Source organism: Phaenicophaeus curvirostris, chromosome 29 (assembly GCF_032191515.1).
Source record: "Phaenicophaeus curvirostris isolate KB17595 chromosome 29, BPBGC_Pcur_1.0, whole genome shotgun sequence".
Lineage (NCBI taxonomy): Eukaryota > Metazoa > Chordata > Aves > Cuculiformes > Cuculidae > Phaenicophaeus > Phaenicophaeus curvirostris.
Genome location: NC_091420.1, coordinates 3,453,215 through 3,469,891, shown reverse-complemented (window position 1 = coordinate 3,469,891; position 16,677 = coordinate 3,453,215). Strand labels below are relative to the sequence as shown.

Sequence of the window (16,677 nt, the reverse complement as noted above, 5' to 3'; positions counted from 1 at the left end):
AATTCTCCTGACTGAGGGGCTCAGCTGCCTCCCTTTTCTCCATAATCAGCTTCAAATCCAGTTTCAGTTGAACCACTAGCTGTGCTCCTTCTATGATCAGGGAAGATGTTCAAGTGGCTCATTAGGGAAGGGAGGTTTGGCGTTGTTTTTTTTCTGCACGTAATGTTATTGTTGTAAAACAGGACAGATGAGGAGGGAGCTGGGGGTAGCTGTGCACTGGGTGCTATAAAGGGTGACTGAAATCCCTGCTAGCTGGGTGATTTCAGCTGTGGTTTTGAAGTCTGACCTTCATCCTATGTAAAAATAAGAGTTTACCCCATCTACAGACAGGAGAGTTTCATACCCATAGCAGAAGAAATTAAAACTGAAAGCTGGTTTGTTTGATGCAGAGAAGAATCGTTTTAATGAGAAGTAAACATTCACAGAAAAGCATTATAGAATATCAAGAGGTGATCAGAGTGGAGGCAATTCCTTCCATAATTACGCTTTGACAGTGAAGTGCCATTTTATAACATAAATTATGTGTTTTATCACACCCATTACACATACATCTGGGAAGAAAAAAGCTCCAAAGACCATGATAGAAGGGGAAGAAATTAAGGAAGCATTGTGTGTTCCTAGCCCCACAAGAGAGGGGTGGCAGTGATGAGGACTTCCCAACATCTTCTTTAGAATCGCTGCTGTAGAGTGTCGAGATTATATCTCTCAGTTACCCGCTATTCCATACTCAAGGGAATATTTTTAGAGGGTTTAGCAGGGTCCGCAGATGCCACGGCTGTACCTGCTGGACCAGGAGGAGTAAGGGCTGCAATAGCCAGCACCATAGGGTCTACCATAACCATACAGGCTCCTGTAACCCAGGGAGCCCCCGTAGCCATACAGACCCCCGTAACCCAGGGAGGAGCCCCCATAGCCGTAGAGACCCCCATAGCCCCCATAGCCATAGCCCCCATAGCCCCACAGACCCCCAAAGCCCCCAGAAGCCCCAAGGACGGGAGCTCCAGCAGATCCCACAACTGCCTCCTGGGGGAAGGAGCTGAGGATGGGGCCAGGGAAGGTGACGACGACTGGGGGTGGCTGGATCACAGCGGTGGAGTCCGGGCACTGACGGACACACGGCTCGTTGCAGCTGTCAGCGAGAGGCTGGGGGCGGAGGACGCCGCAGGCAGAGGTGGAGCACAGGTCGTAGCAAGACATCTTGCAGGGATGGAGCTAAACTGCGACACACGCTGCTGTTTAAAGTAGAAGAGAAAGACTTCAAAACCCAACACTTTACATCAAGATAATGATTCAAATACAGGACTTTTACTAGATAAGTTGATCCTCTACTTTGCAAATTTGTTCTCTTAGTATTTCATAATCCTCTTTTTATTTTATTCCAAAAAGCAGATATTCACAAATCCTCTTCGCATAGAAAAGCATATGGGAAACATTATACACAGCTCTGAAAGTGTTGCCCTTCATGAATATCCTGGAAAGGTTTTAGATATATTTCTACACAAAACCTGAAAACTGAGAGGCAAAAGCAGAAAGCAAAGTGACTTTGTCCAAGGACATTTGATGACTCAATAGGAAAACTTGGATTTGAGTCGAGCAGGTTTACATGAAATACAGTTTACATAATTATAGGAGCTGCTTCTTCATCTCAGTTTTGCTGAGAGTTGTAGGAACAACAGATTATGGGATTTTCGCTGCCTGAATTGCTCAGAAAGGAATTTGACAAGACAATAAAGGGCAGATGGTAGCGTTATTATCCCAGTTCCCACCTACACAGTCACTGGATGGATGCAAACTGGACAATTTCCATATAAACCAGAGGTTTATCCCCTAGTGTCTTTCAAAAAACTAATCTCAAATTATTATTCCCCAGAAAAAAAAAAAACAGAACTCCTTGGTAAATAAAAGCATTTAACCTATATTCTCTCATCTAAACTTGGTTATTTTCTCCAAGAATAATTTTACTCTTCTCACTCAGTTCTTAGGAAGGTTTTGAGGAAGAATATGAAAGCAAGAGCATACAGGACAGCCAGAGGATTTGTTGTCTCAGGGCAACACACAAGATTTTCTCTGATACATCACTGGTTCATCTCAGGTTACATGAATGGCTGTAGGGGTGATGCCCTTATCAAACAACGAACCTCCATGCAAGGTTTGGAATCGATTAAATACATAGAAGTACAAGTCATAAGTTCATGACATATCTCCAGTTGGAAGGAACCCATAAGGATCATCAAGTCCAACTCCCTGCCCCTCTGAGGACTACCTAAAACTAAACCAGATGACCAAGAGCATCATCCAGTTACTCCAGGGTCCACTGTTTCTGACAATGAGAACTCCACTCCGTGTCCTAAATAGGAGTATCTGCTACCCCAGAGTATTAGAACAAGGTAATGCAGATATGCTCAACAGTACAGATGGTGGAGATCAAATGAAGTCAAAGCTAGCAATAAAGAGATAGATTAATAGCAACAGAGAAGGATCAGACTTACCCAAGTCACCAAGAAGTCAAGAGAAGTGTTTGGAAGGGCTATGAGAGAGCAGAGCTTTTATACCAGAGGTACAAGATCGACATTGGCTGATTTCAAACACGTGTAACCCACAGAGATGATGAAATTGTTGCATTTGTTATTGGAGTTTATGAGTCCTTTCAAATTTGTTGTAATAAGACCTAAACATTACTTCAGATTATAGACAATTCTTTCATCCTGTGACTTGATGGGGAAAATTAATACTTGGTGTCATTCCAGTCACTTCCTTGAAATTACAGCCAAAATTATTAAGCCAGCTCTTCTTGTATCAACACCTGGTGGATGTCTCATGGGTTTATCGGAATTTCAAACTGCTGTCATGGACAAGAATTTTATTTAAGTATGTATAATTCACATTATGACCTGACAGGATAGAAGTTAAAGACTCAATATGATACACAGGAAGGTTTTGTGTAGTTTCTGCATGATTATCTTCTCCATCCTTGGACGGGATACACAGCACCTTTGGGAGACGTTGATGTTTCTCAACAGTATTTGACACTGGCTGTAACAATGGGACTTTAGAGTATCTAATAGGTCTGAGGAAATCTAAGCTTTTTCAGTACAAGTTGTTCCTCTGGTGGAAAAACTGAAACGTGACAGAAATGCTTTGAATTATTAACTCAGGAATTCTTAATTTCTTATAAGACGCTATCGTTGTCGCAAGCTGTAAGCCCAGAACAGGGCTGAGCTGGCAGTTTCTCCAAACAGGGAATAATTATGAATTTGGAATGTACCAAACATAACAAAGACTGGTTCTTCCCTTGCTTACCGATGTTATTATTTTAATACTGCAGACTCTATGGTATGGATTATCTCTAAATTATGAGGTGGGTTTCTTAGCCTTTGTGGTGGCTAGGTGTTCTTTTGGATGATGATATTCTCAAGCTTCCAGGCACCAGGTCTTTCAAACACCACAAACTATCTACTAATGGTTTGAGTATGCGTTCTTACAATTATATACTAATGCTAGGGAAAAGCATTAGTATAATTCTTGTTGTAACGCCAAGGATGTGAATGGAATGATAACAGGAATGAATATGACATGTATGACATCTCACTGGAGATGAAAGATGTTTCTGTGATGAAATGCACCTATTGTATTTCACGAGACTTCACCCCAACAAATAAATGTCAGCAAAAATTTGAGGACATACGTGTCCTATTAGTTTAGGGTTTGCCTCAATTATGCACATGCACAAATTGCACCTTAGGTGATCCCCATGATCTAGGGAACTGTATAAAAACTCTCCCAACCTAAGGCTCTTCATTCCACCTTGCTTGCATCTTCTCCTCTGCGAAAGGTAAGTTTTGCTCTATGTCATCTCTTTCCTAAAATTCAGTTCTCTCTTTTCTGCTAGTTATAATTTCACCATGAATTAATATTCTTATTTGGTGTTGGGCATCAGTATTTGGGTTAAAAATGGTAAAACTAGGATTTCCAAAAGTGGTCATTTCCTGTTAATACAAACTGGAGCTACCTTAGCAGCTCCCAAAACATCAGCGGAAGGTTTGTTCAATCACTAGAATTTTTTTAAGGACTTTGCATATGAGCTGCATGATTGAGGCTATGGAAGTGGTGTCTGTGCAATTTAGACAATGCTGATTATACAAAAGGGAGAGATGTCATCTAAAAAATATGGAGAAGAAGGAAGGACAATCAAGACCTGAAAGATAAAGCCACTATTTTATTCATGTGTGCAACTTTCAGGCTCTTAACCCATTAAATTTGTATCTTTTATTCATTTACTCAGCATCTTAGCTCCATCCCTGCAAGATGTCTTGCTACGACCTGTGCTCCACCTCTGCCTGCGGCGTCCTCCGCCCCCAGCCTCTCGCTGACAGCTGCAACGAGCCGTGTGTCCGTCAGTGCCCGGACTCCACCGCTGTGATCCAGCCACCCCCAGTCGTCGTCACCTTCCCTGGCCCCATCCTCAGCTCCTTCCCCCAGGAGGCAGTTGTGGGATCTGCTGGAGCTCCCGTCCTTGGGGCTTCTGGGGGCTTTGGGGGTCTGTGGGGCTATGGGGGCTATGGCTATGGGGGCTATGGGGGTCTCTACGGCTATGGGGGCTCCTCCCTGGGTTACGGGGGTCTGTATGGCTATGGGGGCTCCCTGGGTTACAGGAGCCTGTATGGTTATGGTAGACCCTATGGTGCTGGCTATTGCAGCCCTTACTCCTCCTGGTCCAGCAGGTACAGCCGTGGCATCTGCGGACCCTGCTAAACACAATAAACCCTGAAAAAAATATGAGCAAAAGAAACAAAAATGCAGATTTAGCTCTGGGTAGATGAGTGGTGGCTTTGTGAAAACGCTCACAAATCCCGTTCAGTGCAGAGAACTCTGCATGCACCACCTTGTTCCTTTGAATTCTTCCCTAATCTCTTCACCAGTTCAATTCCTTGCTGCCTTCTCCTTTATCATACTTGTAACTGGATGCAATGAGACATTTAAGAGCATCTTTCAAAATGCATTTGACTCTGACATCTGGGACTCACATTCTCGATACTGCAATGTATATTTTTTTCTTTTCACTCTCATTAAAATTCTGTTGCATCGTTGAAAATAAGTGTGTTGTGGTTTTGTGTTCTCATGAAGTCTGAATTTGCCAACTTCTGTGGATAAAAATACCTCTTATTCACCTGGCTGTGACAACATCGTGTAGGCTCTGCCCACATAGTGAAAGTCTCCATGAGAAGTCCTTGCTAGGCTTGTTTTACCACTGAATTGCAACAACACGGTCACAGCATGATGGCCATAGGTGAACAGCAGACTTCTGTACACAGAACTTCATCAGACTGCTCACTCACGATTTTCTGAGATAATTCTCTGAACTAAAAGTGACTGTTGATGTCCTGAAAGTTAAGCTCTTTCTTAATCCACAGCAGACTTAGAAGACAATGTCATATGCAAACCTCCTGAAAGAAGGTTGCAGCAAAGTGGCTGTTGGTCTCTTCTGCAAAGGAACAAGTGATAGGACAAGAGGAAATATCTACAAACTGCAGAGGGGCAGGTTTAGACTAGACATAAGGAAAAATTTCTTCACCATGAGAGTGGTGAGGCCCTGGAACAAGTTGCCTAGGGAAGTTGTGGCTGCCCCATCCCTGGAGGGGTTCAAGGCCAGGCTGGATGGGGCTTGGAGCCCCTGATCCAGTGGGAGGTGTCCCTGCCCATGGCAGGGGTGGGACTGGATGGGCTTTGAGGTCCCTTCCAACCTGAACTGGTCTATGATTCTGGAAAATAGGAAAAGCTACAGAAACATGAGGGGGCTGGAGAACAGGCCTTATGAGGAGCGGCTGAGAGAGCTGGGGGTGTTTAGCCTGGAGAAGAGGAGGCTGAGGGGAGACCTCATTGCTCTCTGCAACTCCCTGAGAGGAGGTTGTGGAGAGGAGGGAGCTGGGCTCTTCTCCCAAGGGACAGGGGACAGGACGAGAGGGAATGGCCTCAAGCTCCACCAGGGGAGGGTCAGGCTGGACATGAGGAAAAAATATTTCATGGAAAAGGTCATTGGGGAGTGGCAGAGGCTGCCCAGGGAGGGGGTTGAGTCCCCTTCCCTGGAGGGTTTAAGGGACATTTGGACGAGGTGCTGAGGGACATGGGTTAGTGATTGATGGGAATGGTTGGACCCGATGATCCAATGGGTCTTTTCCAGCCTGGCAATTCTATGATTCTATGAGGACACAGGCAGACCTTTGTGCTACAGACATGGAAGGACATGTGAATTAATACAGTGCCAGCACCGCAAGAGCTTGTACAGAAACTTAAACAAAGGAAAACCTAAATTATAAAAGAAAAGGAACTCAGATCCTAAGGTTAGAAATCTTGAGCTGGTAAAGGGAACAGGAAGAGTGTGCTTGACCAGCACAATTGAAAAATTATATTTCAAAATGCTGGGTTGTTTGAGTCCAACCACATACTTGTATTACAATAACAACACATGATGCATAAACCACTAAGGAGGATTTGGGAAGTGCCTAAAAGCAAATACAAAAAGTACTTGAACAGCCTTTCTGAGTAGTATCGCTCTTGTGATCCCCTAGGGCCATCTCAAAAGCTGGAAAAAAACCAACCTCATAATTAAGGTATAACTTCTGGTAGAAAAGTTGCTGTGATTGTTGTTTAACAAACCATCGACAAATGAGGAAATCTGGGGGAAAATGGGTGGGACACCTCATCAAACCTTCCCTGTTTAAAAGGTAGATGTTTCGCTTGAGTTTGTTGTTTGTCTCCATAGTCAATGAAAGCAAAATTATTATGTTTTGAGAGTGATACCAATTCTGGCAACGTAAGCATCTGAGATGGGATGAATTGTCTCACAGAAATTATTGTCCCTCCCCACTAAATAGTGGGGAAGCCTGAGTAATATCAGTGACGTGACACGTCACTTGATGTCTTGGCAGTCAAAACTGGGCTCTGTGGTAGTACGCGCTCTGCAGGTCGTGTTCTGCTAGTCAGGAAAGAAAGAAAGATCTTTCTATGTCCAATCTAAGCCTCCCCGGGTGCAACTCAAGGCCATTTCTTTCTCTTCTATCACTTCTCATTCAGGAATAAAGGACACACATTCTCACAAAAAGCATCTCCACTCTGAACAGCAGAAAGAGAAGGTACAGACTGAATGAATGAATGCAGTGGTGGATAGAAATGTATAATTTCACTAAGAAACTGAGAAATCTGCACCTGTGTCACCACTGCCTTTTGTCCCATCCTCCTACGGAGCTGTGCACTGTCGATAAAGGGGAGCTAGTGACTAAGAAGTGCAGAGATACAATGAATGGGAATGGTTTTCAGCTGAAAGCGGTGAGGTTGAGATGAGATCTTAGGGAGAAATATTTTGCTGTGAGGGTTTGGGAGGACCTGGCCCAGGTTGCCCAGAGCAGGGGTGGCTGCCCCATCCCTGGAGGGGTTCAAGGCCAGGTTGGATGGAGCTTGAAGCCCCTGATCCAGTGGGAGGTGTCCGTGCCCGTGGCAGAGGTGGGACTGGATGGGCTTTGAGGTCCCTTCCAACTCAACCTGCAAGATAAATCCTTTGTAGATTCCAAGCGAACAATATGGAAAAGAATATCCCTTCATTTGAAAACTTCAGCTTTTGGTTTGAACATTTTCGGGTACTAAAACACTTTTCCTGCTAGTCTTGCTAAGCACCAAGGAAAATTCAGAATCCCTAAATCAGAGACCATCAGACAATGTCCACGATTGCCACAGGTACAGAACCTCTCTCCTTTTTCATGGCCGTGGGTGGGAAAGGATCAGAAGGTGTCTTCCACCCCACTGAACATTTCATTGCAAAACGCGTGAGCAGATTAGATCGCCGCCTAGATAGAAAGCATCTAAATGCAAACATGTATATGACAGCAGGTTATAGCTCTGATTAAAATCATTAGGAGTAGTTAATGAAGGAAGTGCTAAATAAAACGAACCAGTTTAGTTCCTCCTGCAACGCCAGTGAGGAGGGTGGAATGATAGCAGTGATGAAGCTGGTCAATTAGGCTTCAAGATGAAAGAGAGCTGAGAGCTGGAATGTGCATATCCAGCTATTCAGAGATTTAGGGTGATTTTGCAAACAGCAAATGAAAACAGTTTCATCACTTTGGGAAGTTAAAAGCGCTTCAAATTGGGGCTGGTTGGTGATTATGAGCTCATGCGTACCGTGCCTCAGCCCCCCCAGGCGATCTGAAGCGCTGTATAAAAGGAGCGGGTCTACAGATCTGCTCCATCTCCCTCTCCTACACGCTCTACTCTACATCAGGTAAGTCTAATAGCTTTTCGTTTCTTTCTAAGTGCCAGAATGCCTTTTCCCTGGTGCTTAGAACACTGTTCACGACTATTATTTAGAGGCTTTAGGGCTTTCTTTATGATTCACTTTCTTTTCTCTCTTTCCCGTAGGTTTGCAGGCAGGATTTAGGAATCCAGACCAGGATTTGAGGCATTTATTTCACTATAATTTGTATTTAGGCATTCTTGTACTGTTAGCAGATTGAAAATATAGGATGGCATGAACTTTATAAAGCAGAATTCTCCTGTACCTTTTCAGTTCACGACTGAACCAGAGAGACATAGCCATATCCTAAGCTGTTTAAATGACTCAGCTGAAGAAAGAGCACCATCTCCATGGAAATTTTATTTTAAAACAACCCTAGTGTGTAATTAATTTTTATGGATAAGTGTAAATTAAATCCTGCCCATGGCAGGGTGTTGGAACTGGATGATCTTTAAGGTCCCTTCCAACCCAAACTATTCTATGGTTCTATGACCTCTCCCAAGACAAAAACTTTTTCAGTGTAACGAGGAGGGCAGCTCTGGTATAGATGCTCCAGTTCCTGGCTTTCAATCATGTTCACCAAGGTCGAGCAGTGGTATTTTAGTGAAGAAGGTGTTGCCGCCATTCTCTTCCTCTGGGAGGGAATGTGCATTAAAACCAAACCAGCAGCAACAATTTCAGAAGGTTTGGTGGATGGGACAAGTGCAGAGATTACCGGATGGTGAAGATCAGAGCGGTGCTGATTGACAGGAAAGTTTGTGAGCAGCGTCATTAATTTTGCTGATGTACCTGGTGATCGTTTTGCCTGTTCCAGCAACAAACCTTGACTTGTTATTCCAGTAGATCTTGTGCTTGGTTTTCATGCAGCTCTGTTCCTTGTGTTTCAGGATCACCTCCATCCCTGCAAAGAAATGTCTTGCTACGACCTGTGTCCCACCACCACCAGCGTCGCCTGCCCCCAGCCCATCGCTAACAGCTGCAATGAGCCGTGTGTCCGCCAGTGCCCTGATTCCACAGCTCTGATCCAGCCTCCGCCCGTGGTTGTCACCTTCCCCGGCCCCATCCTCAGCTCCTTCCCCCAGCAAGCCGTGGTGGGCTCCTCCGGAGCACCCGCCTTTGGGGGCAACCTGGGGCTGGGGGGCCTTTATGGCTCGGGGGGCTCTCTGGGATATGGGGCCCAGTATGGATATGGGAGTTCAGCCCTCTCCACACTCGGCAGTGGCTACTGCAGCCCCTACTCCTCCCGCCGGTACAGCCGGTTCCTCCGCAGCAGCTGTGGACCCTGCTAAATGCACCAGAGAGGTCTCAGAAGAGCCAAATGTGAAGACCCAAGAGCAGAGCAATGAGGATTGGCATTCAGCGTTCTTGCAGCCCTGCAATGGAGCTACTGCCACTGAGCATTTCTGATCTTTCTTCTACTTTTTGTTTATCCTTGAGTTTCGAGTTTTTTTTTTGCCTGTTCCAGCTTTCCAATTTTCCAACCATCCTGGGGCAACCTCTTCCATATGGACACAACTTACAGTGACAACCGTCTTCATCAGTGGTTGCACAACAGAGGAAAGCGAGCTGAGGACTGCAACGTCTCTGAGCAGGACATTGGTTGAACACTCTCTGACATAGTCTGGAAACAGATTTTTCATATTCTATGATATCTCGCTTCGGCATTTCTTGCTCATTAAAATTTTGTTGCATCACACAGCAGCTTTGGGTTTCCCTTCTTGCTTCCACCCACAGGCTGCCCTGGGTGGTAGCTTCCCACAGGCAGGACCAAGCTGCTAACAAAGCAGTTGTACTGCAGAACATCTTAGCAGAGACTGAATTTACACAGTGTCATTCCATAACGACACTCTTGAGAAACACTTTTCACCTTTCAAAGATATGAAAGGTTTAAAATCACTAACAATCATAGAATCATGGAGTAGTTTGGGTTGGAAGGGACCTTAAAGATCATCTAGTTCCAACCCCCCTGCCATGAGCAGGGACACTTCCCACTGGATCAGGGGCTCCAAGCCCCATCCAACCTGGCCTTGGACACCTCCAGGGATGGGGCAGCCACAACTTCCCTGGGCAACCTGTTCCAGTGTCTCCCGACTCTCAGAGTGAAGAAATTCTTCCTTATATCAAACCTAAATCTGCCCTTCTCCAGTTTATACAGGTTCCCACTCATCGTATCCCCACAAGCCTTTGTGAACAGCCCCTCCCCAGCTTTCCTTGAGCCCCTTTCAGGTACTGGAAGCTGCTCTAAGCTCTCCCTGGAGCCTTCTCTTCTCCAGGCTGAACAACCCCAACTCTCTCAGCCTGTCCTCGTACAGGAGGTTCTCCAGCCCTTGGATGACCCTTGTAGCCTCCTCTGGACCCGTTGCAACAGCTCCATCTCCTTCTTACATTGAGGATTCCAGAACTGGATCCTTCAATTGCAGAAATGATAAAAGGCAGACTGCAAGTAGTCACTTTGCTAATTCCTGCAGAATTAAGCCCTGGAAGGAAGCTGACATTCAGCAGGGCATATTTCTGGTTCTGTTATGTTGCAGTATTGCACCTGCAGGCTATTTACCAGTGGTGTGAGTCTGAACCGCATAAAAAACTACTAGGCTCTACCAGTGACTAAATTTTTTTTTAATCCGCCTACTTAAATCAAACACAAAAGGCTTAACTCCCACAGATATCTGTCTTGAACTGTAATTTAGTGTTCGAGGAGGACATATACTTCAGGCTGCGTTTACAACATCTTTATGAATCAACTTCTGATTGCACCTCATTTACTAATCATGTTACCTTGTACCAGGCTGTAAACACATGTTCAGAGCACATTTGGACAAGAGAGTGTGTAGTGACCTCTATAGTTGAAGATAAGACAGTGTGACTTCATTTATTGTTGTTTCTTGTTCTTGGTAATTACTTGACTCATTGGCAGGAGAAACAGGAGTCTAAGCTGCCAGTGCTAACTGTCAACAGCCTGGACTTCCCTTGGTTGGCCAAGAACTCCAGGATGACCAAAGAGAAGTGATGAACATGCCCAGTATCCACAGTCATAGAAGCATGGAATGGTTTGGGTTGGAAGGGACCTCAAAGCCCATCCAGTCCCACCCCTGCCCTGGGCAGGGACACCTCCCACTGCATCAGGGGCTCCAAGCCCCATCCAACCTGGCCTTGAACCCCTCCAGGGATGGGGCAGCCACCACTGCTCTGGGCAACCTGGGCCAGGGCTTCCCTAACCTCACAAGAAAGAATTAATTCCTAATATCTCACCGAAATCTCCCCTCTCCCAGCTGAAAACAATTCCCCCTCGTCCTTTCCCTGCCCTCCCTGATTAAGAGCCCCTCCCCAGCCTTCCTGGAGCCCCTTGCAGCACTGGAAGCTGCTACAAGATCTCCTTGGAACTTTGTCTTCTCCAGGCTGAACAACCCCAACTCTCTCAGCCTGTCCTTGTACAGGAGGTTTTCCAGCCCTCACTTCATCTCCGTGGCCTCCTCTGGGCTTGTTCCATCAGATCCACGTTCTCTGTGAGTAGCATGAGATTTAAGTGTAAAGTTCATGAGATGGAAAATGTTATTTGACCTGAATTACATCTGTTGCTCTGAAGGGAAGACTGAAGTGTTATTCTTGTATTTATTTTAACCGGGGTGGCCAAGAGCTTAGAGGCGTTACTGGGAAAGTTGAAAGAACTCGCAGAATTACAGCGAAGATTTTCCAGCTGGTTAAAAATTCCTTTTTAAAGGGATGATTTACCCAGGGATCATTAAGAGTTATTTTTAAACAATGAGAAATATCATTAATGAAATGTATGGGAATGTAATTAAATAGGAGCCTCAGGCAAGCAGTGAGACACAAGGGAGATGTTCAAAGTTGCTCCCGTGTTTAACTTTCTTTTGGTATCATGTAGTTATGCAGATAACCACGCCTATCCTGGAGGAAATTTCCAACTGAATTGAAAGGATTACAACATATGTTTATCCAGCATGAAATTATTCCTGTGCAGAAGGTGGTCATTGTGCTTGTTCCTGCTTAAAGAGCCTGGTCACCTTCCAACTTCAGCTGTTGGAAGGAAGTAAAACCAGTTGTGTTTCACTATAGAAGTTGGTGAGCACCCAGAATGAGATATAAATAAAAAATGGTGGACCGTGAAAGACAATAAACCTCAGGATTTTGATGCAAAGGAGTTTAATGAGAAAGTAAGAAGTAAAAGACTTTGGTGAGAATGGAAAACACAAGGAAATTATTGCTAGGGCCTTATTAAAGGCTGCAATCAAATAATTACTCCAGGGTTATGCATTCCATTTACATTATGCTTTCTTTTTCATGGCATGGGAAGGCTTACACAATCTCATCCTGCTTTCAACCAGCTGAAGGTTATAGATACAACTAATTTGAGGGCTTATTATCAGGAGTCACTGGAAACAATAGTTGGAAAACTAAATTAAATCATTAGCTGGAGAACTACATGTGGTTTTTGGAGATGCACAGTTCAGGTTCCAGGAAAGCAGTGCCAGTAACAGGGATTGTGGGGACACATCTTCCTCTGTGTTGAGTGATTGATAGGAATTGGTTTAGTGTTTGATAGGAATGGTTGGACTCCATGATCCGGTGGGTCTTTTCCAACCTGGTTATTCTATGATTCTATTGCTCCTTATTCATTGCACACTTAGCATGGTCTGCAGCTCCCAGAACCATAAACACTGGATCCGCAGGAAGAATATGACCTCCCGAAATTGTACAAGCTCCTAGAGACATAGGAGCCACTGGAGCTCATGGATCCAATGCTGGACGGTGCTGAGGCGCCCACAAAGCTCTCCTGAGGGCAGGAGCTGAGGATGGGTCCTGGGAAGGTCATGACCACGGGTGGTGGGTAGATCACAGCTCTGGAATCACCACAGGATGTAACACAGGGCTGGTTCCAGGCATTTGCAATTGGCTGCGGGCAGGTGACGTCGCAGGGAGGAAGGCAGCGGGAGCTGATCATCTGTCTGTAGGATGACATCTTCTGGGAATGGAGATGAATCTGAAACACACAGCACCGAGTCAGCACCAGAAATCACTACTATAGATATTGTTCTTGGAAGAGAAAGATTAAAAGATGGAGAAAAGACTCAAAGGAAGATGTCTCAGCAGCCACGCCAGTTTTCTCATGTTCGCATGCCCTCCTTTCTCTCCTCAAAACAATCCCCGTTTCTTTTGGCTCCTAATTATGAATTAGGGAGCATCCTCCCATATGAGGACAGGCTGAAAAAGTTGGGGTTGTTCAGCCTGGAGAAGAGAAGGCTCCGAGGAGACCTTAGAGCAGCTTCCAGTGCTGAAAGGGGCTACAAGAAAGCTGGGGAGGGGCTGTTCACAAAGGCTTGTGGTGATAGGATGAGGGGCAACAGGGATAAACTGGAGAGGGGCAGATTTAGACTAGACATAAGGAAGAATTTCTTCATGATGAGAGTGGTGAGACCCTGGAACAAGTTGCCCAGGGATTTGTTACATCAAGATATCATTAAAAATGGAATATTTGACTCAAGCTACCCCTATATACCATTTCTCCTTTCCACTGCTCCTTTTTGAATCTGACTTAATGTGATTATTTCTTTTATAAATAAATGTGGAAAAGAACAGAAACGCTGGCTAGCCCTTATATAGTAAAGTCCTGAGCTGGTTCTGCCCCACCTCTAATCATTACAACTGTTTGAGGCAAGTAATTGTTATTCCAGCTTTAAGGAAGAGGTAACTGAGGCTGGGGAGTGAATGCATTGCCCAGGGCCATTTGGTGAGGTAATAAGAGAGGGAATTAGAGTTCAGACAAGCCTGGTTGTTAATGACTCTGTTATTCCCCAGACCTTTCAGATGCTACAGTTGGCACCAGGGCTCCCCTGTGCATTCTGCACAGAGGGAAAATGAGCAGCGGCCTCATCCTTGAAGAGCTCAAGAATAGTTTGCTTGGCTGAATATTCCACATTTATGTGGGAATGGAGAATCGGTGAGGATTCCAGTATCAGTAGGGCTCCAGGGAAATGTGGTCCCAGCTGACTGAGGTGACAGCTCACTCGTAGAACTAGGAAATGTGTGTAATTTTGTGGAGTCCTTTTCTTTAATCATAAGATCACTTGATCCTTTGCAAAATCAATTTGCAGCACCTCTGGATCTTTGTGCTGCCTTACTAAAACCCGTAAAATAAAAGACTGCAAATAGAGAAAAGGAATAAAGTCTTGATCATAGCAAGTAGATAATATAATGCACAAAAGGCATACAATTAATTAATTCTGAAATTATCACAAAAAACAGAACTAAAATATTATTCCTAATGGTGGCTTCCTAGTTCAGTCTGAGACTCAGAGTTAACTTTACTTGGTAGTCAGTGTAAACAAAGTAAAGCAGATTCATAACAGCAGGACAGTCAGGCTGGAGGAAGTAGGAATTCATTAAATCTCAGTATTAATAAGTTTGCATATCCCAACTTTTCAGCTGCTCTGAAAACTCTTCTTGTGCTTTCCTACTCTTTCTTTTCAAGTAGGAAACAGCTCTTTCTGAAAGAAAGCTGCAAACTTTTCATGTATTTCTAACAATCACCATTTGGTTTCAGCTAAAAGCCTGCATTGTTAGAGCAATGCGTGAATAGCAAGAGCATCAGGCTCAGACTTACCCTCTCGCAGCGACGAGCAAGGCAGGAGAAATGGTTAGAGCAGCCCAGAACGGTGAGTGCTTTTATGCTTTTTCTTAGGCAATCAGGAAGATATGAAGCATTCATCATGTATGACATCCTAATGCATTATCAAACAAAAATCCACCCCACCTGTGACTGCCTCAGATAATATAATTATTTTGCTCAGCAATGGTGATTACTATTGCATTCTAGTCATTACTCTGGCAGGGTAAGTTTTTTTTTTCTCTTGTTGCTTTTTCCTATTTCTCCAATTGCCTCATGGAGCAAGGATTGCTCAGGAGTTTATCCATAAGCACAATATGCTGACATACCTGAGATGCTATCCCACTTTTCCAAGTTTTGTTCCAGTTAGGGGGCATTGTGAAATTTATCCCATCACACCCACGCACATTAATACCTATGACTTTGCTATGAGGCACATGAGACTTCACAGACACCTTCCTACTGAGTTATAGGTTTGGAAATTGGAAGCGTTTGTTCCTGTCCTCCTGGCAAAGCAACAAACACAAAGCACATGTCCCAGTTCAAGCTTTAATGGTACCGATGGAGGAACCTGTAAGCAGGGAGCTGCTGTTATCCAGACCTGGGATAGGGGACAGGAGTCTGAGACAATGAGAAATTCATGTCCAGGGATATTGTCCAGTTTTGGAATCCTCAACATAAGAAGGAGATTGAGCTGTTGGAATGGATCCAGAGGAGGCTGCAAGGATGATCCAAGGACAGGCTGAGAGAGTTGGGGTTGTTCAGCCTGGAGAAGAGAAGGCTCCGAGGAGACCTTAGAGCAGCTTCCAGTGCCTGAAAGGGGCTCCAGGAAAGCTGGGGAGGGGCTGTTCACAAAGGCTTGGAGTGATAGGACAGGGGACAATGAGGATAAACTGGAGAGGGGCAGATTTAGACTAGACATAAGGAAGAATTTCTTCACTGTGGGAGTGGGGAGGCTCTGGAAGAGGTTTCCCAGAGCAGGGGTGGCTGCCCCATCCCTGGAGGGGTTCAAGACCAGGTTGGATGGAGCTTGGAGCCCCTGATCCAGTGGGAGGTGTCCCTGCCCATGGCAGGGGTGGAACTGGATGATCTTTAAGGTCCCTTCCAACCCTAACTATTCTATGACTCCATGGGATCCTTGCTGAAGACCACAGAGCTCCTGAGTGAGGACTGATTCACGGTCTGAGATAAAACAGGTCACGGAGTGCAGCCGTGAACCCTCAGAAAACCTTGGGGTGGAATCTGAAAGTGCAGATTCAGCTGATGGGGAAGATTGGCTGCTTCCTTCGGCAGAATTTTTCCTTAGATCCAGTGGGAGGTGTCTCTGTGGCAGGGGGTGAAACTGGATGGGCTTTAAGGTCCACTCTGACACTAACTATTCTATGATTCTTATTTTAGCATCATCAAAAAAGACATTCAAATGTATTTACAAAAAATTCCATGAACTGACTTTGGATTATTTCTTTACAAGTAAGAAAAAGAACTCTTCCTGGCTGGGCTGGATGAACATCACAATCAAGAATTGCCAAGGGACAGCTGTAATTTCAGTTTTTAATTGAAATCCAAACTCTGCTCAGGACTCCCAGGCATTTGTGGAAATAGATGGCTTTGGAGTCATCCATCCAAGACTGCATCTCATGTCGTGTGGGTGGAATTTGTCTCATCTGGTAACAGAGCACACCCAGGTTGTACCAGCATTTCTACACCCTAGGAGGAGTCAACAAGACACAAGCAGAAAGGAGTAACTGCCAATAAGTAGGCGCTGAGTAGC

The 16,677-nt window shown here is 44.9% G+C and overlaps 1 protein-coding gene across 1 annotated transcript; it reads right to left on the bottom strand.

The window, feature by feature from the left end:
* Window positions 1-750: 750 nt before the first annotated feature.
* On the bottom strand, window positions 751-1,197 carry LOC138732048 (scale keratin-like). Its single transcript, XM_069878395.1, has one exon. The coding sequence runs from the start codon at window positions 1,195-1,197 to the stop codon at window positions 751-753; it is 447 nt and encodes a 148-aa protein (XP_069734496.1).
* Between the last annotated feature and the right edge of the window lie 15,480 nt (window positions 1,198-16,677).